At 43.1% G+C, this 8,491-nt stretch overlaps 1 protein-coding gene across 1 annotated transcript in view; it reads right to left on the bottom strand.

Moving 5' to 3' along the window:
* LOC123251498 (microsomal triglyceride transfer protein) overlaps positions 1-8,491 on the bottom strand; it is a 78,447-nt gene that overhangs the window by 19,288 nt on the left and 50,668 nt on the right. The window contains exons 11-15 of the mRNA XM_044680764.1: positions 8,147-8,359; positions 5,942-6,153; positions 3,948-4,045; positions 3,687-3,808; positions 1,846-2,073 (exon numbers count right to left, since the gene is read on the bottom strand). Of these exons, the coding sequence (XP_044536699.1) occupies positions 1,846-2,073; positions 3,687-3,808; positions 3,948-4,045; positions 5,942-6,153; positions 8,147-8,359 (873 nt within the window). The remainder of the gene's footprint in view (positions 1-1,845; positions 2,074-3,686; positions 3,809-3,947; positions 4,046-5,941; positions 6,154-8,146; positions 8,360-8,491) is intronic.

Below are 8,491 nucleotides of genomic sequence, written 5' to 3'. Positions count from 1 at the left end.
GGGGGGGGGTAAGTGACAGTGACTTGCCCAGGTTCACCCAGCTGGGAAGTATCTGAGGCCACATTTGAACCCAAGAGCTCCGTCTCTAAGCCTGGCTCTCAATCCACTGAGCCACTCACTGTCCCCTATGAAACTTTTATGGGAAAGAAACAAGTAGTAACAGAACAAATGAAAACCTACATCTACACCTTTCATTTTACAAGTGAGGAAAGTAAGATTCCGAGAGACTAGATGGAACCAAGGTCATGAAGAGAGAGATAGGAGGAGGAGAGAAGGGGAAAGAGGGCAAACATTTATTAAGCTCCTACAATGTATGTGCCAGGCACTGTGCTAAATGCTCTACAAATATGATCCCTCAAGACAGGCACTGTTATTAGTGGAGACTAGACTATTCCCTCCTGATTACCAGCCCTGAGCTTGCATCTAATTTTTGAAGTTAACAACACAAATAAAGCAACAAAAAATGTCCTAAACCAATGCACAAGAAGAGTAAGGTTTGGAGTTTCTTAGTTCACAGCCCAAGAACCTTCTACATGTACACCACCGTGTGGGTTGGAGCCAGCTCCTGCTAGATCAGGAGAGCCTATGAGATTTTCAGGGAGAGCATTTAGACTTCAGGAATTGTCACCTTGACAAATCAAGGCTTGATTTTTCATTTCATTGACTGTCTAGACTTCATAAATTGATAGAAAAAAATCATTAATGATGTAGGAGAGTGTCTGATATACGTTTCCCCCCCAGAAAGCCAGTTGTTAAACAATTACTGGGACATCCTCGTCAATATCTATAATATAGTCCCAATGGGGTTGTTCTCAGAATTGTTATGCTAAGAAGGCCATGAAACTGGACTGAAAAACTTCAAAAAGATTTTTAGCAAAAAAGATTTATACCAAGAAGATTATCTGAAAATCCTCTCTTTGAGCCTTTTTCAATCATTAGAATATCTACACCCCAAATATCTCAGGTTTTTTCCCCATTATTAGACTGTGTGCTAAGTAGGGATATTTATGAAGTTCTTTATAAGAAAGGGAGGGATCGAGTGAATAACAAAAGAATTCTATGTTCCACAAGTATTGCAGTAAGAGGTATGCCATTTGAAATTAAAAATTTTTTTTAATTTTTAAAATTAAAATAAAACCCTTACCTTCCATCTTAGAATCAATACTATGTATTGGTTCCAGGGCAGAAGAGTGGTAAGGGCTGGGCAATGGGGGTTAAGTGACTTGCTCAGGGTCACACAGGTAGGAAGTGTCTGAGGCCAGATTTTAACCTAGTACCTCTTGTCTCTAGGTCTGACTCTCAATCCACTGAACTACCCAGCTGCTCCTGCCATTTGAAATTTTACTAATGTAAATACATTTTATTTAGTCTTCATAAAATGTGATACTGGTCTTAATTTTAGAATCACAGGTCTAGAGCTAGAAGAAGTCATTGAGGTAATTTGGTTTTACATCCCAAATATACAGATGAGGAAACTCAGGCCCACAGAGGTTAAGTGGCTCGCCTAAATACACACAGATAGTGAGAGAGGCAGTCTATGAATCCATTTCCTGATGCTATAGCTAATGATGTTTCTTCTGTATCAGCAAAGCCACTAGTCCAGCAGAGGGTAAAGATCAGCAAAAGCAGCAGCAACAGGTGGAAATTTAGATGTGATTCCATATTTCCTTTGTTCCATTAGTACCAATATTTTCCTATTTTACTGAAGAATGAAAAAGATATTTCTTAGTCAATCTACAGCTGGGCAAGAGCCTCCCCAGTGTTTACTGATAATCAAAAAAAGAAAAGAGGCAGAAGGGGAGACCCAAGGAGAGATGGCAGGCAAGGGATAGCCTCATTTGTTACCTGTGAATGGTCCGTCAAAAGAATAAGTCCTTTCACCACACTGACAGGATCACCAGATGCCGAGAGCACTTTGGCCATCAAGTCGCTATAGCCATTGAAAAAGGTAACAGGTCTAAGCTGAACATCAAACAGGATGGCAGACATGCCGGCAAAGGAATCAAGGTTCTCCTCACCCTCATCAGGGGTGGCTGCAATTAAGGCTTCTAATCCTTGAGCTTCGATAACCACCTAGAAAGAGAAACACGGCCGTAATATCCACAGGCTCGCTGCCCCAAGAAGAGACAAGAGATGGTGACACAGGCCATGGCTATCCTAGCAGTCCCCTGAAAGGTCAAGTAGCTAGAGCAGGTCTTAGGCTTCTTCATGACCCTTTTGGCACCCTGGAACCCTTTTCAGAATAATATACTTAAATAACTGAAGGAAATGCTAAATTTCAGATAGAGATCAGTGATTTTTTTTTCCTATACAACTTCATGGTCTCCCTGAAATCTATCCTACAGTCTGGAGACCCAGAACACCTGATCTAAAGGAAGGTCTCTGGAACATGAGGGAGGCTCCCCTTTCCCTGCAAAGGGGTTTATTATGGAAGGACAAAGAATAAAATTGGACATGGTGAGAAACTTCATTTAATCTATACTGTGGGGAACAGTATTCACTCGGATGACTTTGGAGTCTAAAGCCATAGATCTAGACCTCTATTTAGAATACATGCTCATTTTGAAGGTGAGGAAACTGAGATCCAGCTAGGTAAAGGAACTCAAAGACCCCGCCTTGCCCTCTAGGTTACTGTGGGGCAATGGATTCATGACTAAAATGAATGAACACAGCTATATTTCCCTTAGAGGATGAAAATAAATAAAAATGCAGTAAAATCTAGGAAACAGTTCCTGTTCCATGAGTTAGCTTGCTTGTCCTAGTGAGAAGGATAAGAAAGGAATCCCAGTATAAAATTTCTTCAGGATCCCTGCAATCCAATCTTACCCGGAAGAATAAGGATCAGTCTGGGTGTCCTTTTCCCTCTTCTTCTTCTTTTTTCTTTTCTTTTTCTTTTTTCTTTTTTCTTTTTTCTTTTTTTTTTTTTTTTTGCATTAGAGAAGGCCTTTGCCAACACCAAGCCATGAAGACTATTTTGTAAAAGGCTGTCTACTTGGGAAAACTATTGCCTCATATCTGGGAATGAGTGTACTCTCTTGGTCCATTAGCCTGCACCCTTGTGAAGGAATGCTAGTTTTAGGATTCTTTGTAAATGGTGCCACATGGGTTTTGTGAAAGCATTCTGGTTGATTTGCAGGGACAACAAATGTTTACCTTCATGAGGAAGTATTTTTCATCAGAATTATTCTGGACAATGAAAAGAAGTATATCTTTTTTTGGATGAAGCTAAAGGTCTGGAAACTGTTCTTTTCCATGTCTAGAAACACTATGAAAAGAACATGGCTGATTTTTTAGACTTATATTAAATTAGTCAGTTTGGAAAAGTCTGTTACTCTTTGTAATATGATACTGGTAGGGAAAACAACCAAATAATGATGATTTGAGGTTCTGGGGAGTAAGTAGATCAAGTCAAACTTTTATGAGGAATATGAGGACAATGAACACAAATTCTATTTTGCGACAATGTATATCTAGTTATGACTTCTTTTATAGGTTTATTTTTTTAAGTCAAACACATCTAGTACATTTTTTTGATGTTATCAATCTCTTGCAGAAAATTTTACCAGGACTTAAACCATTACTAACTTTAGTTTTTCTAGGGTTACCTTCTGTAAATTTTGACGTTGGCCCATTTTTTTTTAATTTCTTAAATGAGCTTAGCTTGTTCCACATGGAATGAGAATTACCTGGCTAGCATGAAGATGAGTATTCTCCATGTATTGAAAGATGTTCAGGTTACTTCTCCTCAAAATACCAGAGCCAGAGTAGAGAATATCAAGGCTATATGTGGATGCCATATGAGGATCACCTAAGGAAAACAAGAATCCAGGTTGTAGGTTAGTGACAACATCCCACAAACACTCCAAGGCAAATAGGTATACAAGTCCTGGGGGTAAAGGGAGGAACCCCGGGAGAAGCAAACAAGGGCCATTCTTGAAGTTACATACGTTCCACGTAGCCTGTATAGGCAGAGGAGGAACCACTCTTGGCAAAGCGGTCATAATTGTGAGTCACCATTTCCTTTAGGACTCGACGGACCATTTTGCTGCAATAGACAAAAAGAGAAAGATTGCCTTTTAATGATAACATAATGGCTCTCTTCCTAGTCAGACTTGACTGGGATTGGAGGAAGCAAAGTGAAAGGAAGAGAAAGCCCGAATCATCCCATCTCTGAAGAGATTCAATGTGGGGAAACCCAAAGCCCTAACTGGAAGGAAGTTTTTCCTTCTATCAAGCTAAATTCTGCCTCTCTGCCACTGCTTCTCAGTTTCTTTCACCAAACCTTGCGAAGTGCAAGCACACACATGTTGTTTGTCATTGGGCACAGTACACTGAACTTTGCTAATCCCACCCAGGTTTTCTAAATTTTATAATCTATACCTATAGAAGGAGAAACTACAGCTTGGAAAGGCTGCAATCTTCAGTGAGTTGAGACAGAGCCAAGGTCTCCTGTGGCTTACTCAGTCCTGTGCTCATTTGCCTTACTTTGTATTTTTAAAATTTTATGCTAATACAGACTATAAAGAGAGGCAAGTGTGGCCGGGTAGACAGACAGCTGGCCTTGGAGCCAGGGAGACCTGGGGTCAAGTCCTTCCTCTTGATTATGTTAGCTTGGTTGTGTGACCCTGGGTGGAGTTTGCTGGTAAATGAAAATGCAGAGAGTAGCTAGGTGGTTCAGTAGGTAGAGAGCTAGGCCTAGAGTCAGGAGGAGGTCCTGAGTTTAAATCTGGCCTCAGAAACTTCCTAGCTGTGTGACCCTGGGCAAGTCACCCAACTCCCATTACCTAGTCCTTACCACTCATTCTTCTGCCTTAAAACTAATATATATTATTGATTCTAAGATGCAAGGTAAGAGTTAAAAAAAAAAAAAGAAAAAAATGTAGTTTAAGTTTTAAGTTTCATCCATGATGAACATTTTTTCTATCATTTTCTTAAGTCTAGATAATCAACAAAATAAATCAAACATTTGAGATTCCTAAGGTGTAATTGTTCATGCTGAAAATTTAACCCATTGGCTCCAGCTGGCTTTACCAGACCCCTGGACCAGTGCTGCAGGCAAATAAACCTGTATGAAAAATGTGAGAGGCATATGTAGGTGGCTTTTTGTATTGAGAGCCAGGTTAGAGACAGAAGGTCCTGGGTTAAAATCTGACTTCAGGTACTTCCTGGCTGGGTGACCCTGGACAAGTCATTTAACCCAATTGTCTGGTCCTTACTGCATTAATTATAAGACAAAAAGTAAGGATTTAGAAAAAGAAAAATGTTAACAAGCCAGTGTTATTCTACATTGGTAGAATCCCAAACTGCCCACAAAACTCTAAAAGCTGCCTGTCTGCCACTGCTTCTGCATCTCTTTCACTTCAAGTGTTTAATATGCTCAGGGACACACATGTCTGCCTCTGGGCACCGGACCGTGGGCTTTCAGACCGTGAGGTCAGCTTTCTAGCCATCACACCACGGGGCCCCTCCCTACAGACATCCTAGTCTAAGATACGAAACAGAGCAATATGGCGGGAGTGGAATTTTGGGTCATTGCTGCTGACTCACCGAGGGATCCTGGGAACTTTTCTGAGTTTCACTTTTTTTTCCCCCTAGGGCAGTAGGTTATATGAACCTAGGTCCTTCACAGAGGGAGGATCCAAGGGAATGAATGGTATTCGTGCTTTGGGGGTCTCTGCTTCCCCCAGGTTAGATGGGGAGCGGAGAGAGGAGGGGGTTAAAAACACGAGTAGCCCTGGGAGGCACCTGCCCACCAGGCTGCTTCCCACCTCCCCAGGCCACCTCCCCAGGTCTTCGTGTGGCTCTGCTTTCCCCCAGAGCAGCAGCCTAACGCTAGCCCCGGGGAGGTGGGATTCTTCTCCAGCAGAAGCTCGGCATAGTCTTTGTTCCGGGCAGTGGGACCCCGCAAACTCCTGACTGGCGACAGACACCGATACTCTACCTGGCAGGCGACTGAAAGCGCAGGATGTCCTGGACAACAGAAAGCATGTATTTGTTCATTTCTTTGGGGAGTTCGCCGATGGAAAGCAGGAGGTTTTTGACTTCCATGTAAGAAGGGTTATTATTCAGGATGATGGCCGCCGCGGTGGTGCGCACCGTCTTTTCATGGACCTTCCGATTCTGGTGGTAGACCCTGTTCAGGACAGTCTTCACCTGGGCACAGGAGGTTCTGTTTTAGTTAGGGCAGACCCAGCCCTTTGCAACTTAGATTTAAGTTCAAGGTTTTTGGACTTTGTTTCATCAGACTCACCCTTGTCCAAAAGTCAACCCTGGATCTCTCCCACCTTCCTTGGGAGAGAAAAGCGTCCTAACCAGGACCACCCAAAAGTTCTGTTGTTTGATCTCGGGCCCTCATTGCTTCATACCAATTCTTTTACTATACCTTGTTTGACTATCATCAGATCTTCTCTCCTCTCCTCATCCTCACCATCTCCCTTTTTTCCCTTCTCTCAGGGGTCGATTTCAACATATTCCTTGCTGAAAAAGTGGCCAACCCCCACCCCGCAATCCCTCATCCCTCCCTTCTGCACTTCCTGCCCCCTCTCCGTCTTTGCCCGGTATCTCCTCCTTCAGCCTGGTCCCAGAGGCTGGAGCGGCTCTCTCTCTTGTGAAGGTCACATCCTCTACCGGCACCATGATCCTAGTGACTGCCTCCTCCCTGGGATTCTAAGTGGTGCAGAGAGGAAAAGCGCCCTGGGGGAGTGGGAGGGAATGCATGACGGAGGGGGGCAAGGAGGGCAGTTTGCCAAGAATACAGAGTTTGTGGGGTCTAGATTGTGAAAGATTTGTATTTTATCCTAGAGTCCCTAGGTGGAAGCTGAAGCTAGCTGAGCTTCCCACTCTGTGGGAAGCTGTCCCACTCTGGGAGGCCTATGGACTAGAGAGGGGAGAGACTAGATTCCAGAAGACCAAGCAGATGACTGTTACAAAAGGTCAGGGACTGGGATGGAAATAGGGATGCAGAAGCCAGTGATCTTTGGCAAACAGGAGGGTTTGGTGGAAGAGGGTAAGTCCTTGCTTCAAGGTTCCAGACTTGGCCCAAAAGCGAGTTCTGTCTGTGCTCCTCTCCAGCCCCGAGGCTTTGTCCAGATCTGGTTATTTCCTTATGTGTACATGTGTTGCATTCCTACTAGAACAAAAGCTCCCCACAGCAGGGCCTTTTTTGTTTTTGTCTGTGTATTTCCATTTCTGCCAGGCAAAGAGGAGGCAATAAATAAACGTGTGTTAAACTGAATCCAGTTTGTCATTATTTGCTTTTTAAGCCTCTACTTAACATATAATAAATAATAGTAAATATATATTTAAAATTTTTTTTAAAGTCCAGACTGTATTGTAGGTTATTGGACATGTGTGGAGCGGGCCCAAGGGTGCTAGGAGGCAGGGCCACTGGAAAGCATCTCCTGCTGAAGCACTGGGATCTGTGCTCGGGAGCCCATGGCCTGGCATGAAGTGGTACAACAGTCTGTGTCTGTGCCCATGCCTGTCCTGGTGATGGGACAAAGAGGCGATTAAAAACATGCAGCCTGGCATTAGAAGACTCTAAAATTCTGCACAAAAGCTGTCTGTAATACACATGAGAGACAATTACTTTGAATAAAAATAGATTGAAAAGTGGTTTACATTTCACTTAAATTCAAACAATTCACCAGCATTTATAAAGCACCCACTATATGCCAAGCAACATACCCGATGCTAATATGAAGACAAAAATTTCTTTGTATTCCAAGAGCTCACGCTCTGTCTAGGGAAGTGAAATGTGTAGAAATAAGTACATGTAAAATACATACAAACTTATATGATGGCCCTCAAGTAATGAGCAATATCAGAAAGACCTAATGGAGGAGGGTGGCCCCGAAGCTAGCCTTGAAGGAAGCTGGAGATGAAAGGAGGAAGAGTAAAAAGGGAGGGCATTCTAGGCATGGGGCATAAGACTGTGCAAAGGCATGGAGATGGGACATGAGAAGACAGAAGGACACTTTGGTTGGACCATAGTGTGTGAAGGGAAATGATGGGGACTAGGTCTGGTGAGGTGGGCTAGAATCATGTTGTGAAGGGCCTTAAACTAAAAAGAGTGGTTGGCATTTGATCCCAGATGTAATGAGGAATTTGGGGAATTTGGGAGGTGGCATCCAGTAAACATTCTTACCTCATCAGTGATGAAAGAACTCTCGTATCTCTGAAGAGATGTTGCTGCCAGGTGGCTGATGGGCCCATCGTCTGATTCCAGATATTTCAGCAGCAATGGGATCCCTTCAGGAAGAAGTGCATTCTTCAGAGCTAACAGATACATCTTAATGTCCTCCTTTTTCTCTGCTTTTTCAAGGCCTCCCAGGATCAGCTTCTTGGCTTCCACCACTGCCTAAAGAGAACACCAGCACCATTTCAGGAATGCATACAATGGGTCAAAGAAGACATAGGCTACATAAGGTCTCTCTCTGTCTTCTCTCTCTCTCTCTCTCTCTCTCTCTCTCTCTCTCTCTCTCTCTCTCTC

Source organism: Gracilinanus agilis, chromosome 6 (assembly GCF_016433145.1).
Source record: "Gracilinanus agilis isolate LMUSP501 chromosome 6, AgileGrace, whole genome shotgun sequence".
Lineage (NCBI taxonomy): Eukaryota > Metazoa > Chordata > Mammalia > Didelphimorphia > Didelphidae > Gracilinanus > Gracilinanus agilis.
The sequence above is the reverse complement of the archived record's forward strand: the minus strand, read 5'-3'. Positions and strand labels throughout refer to the sequence as shown.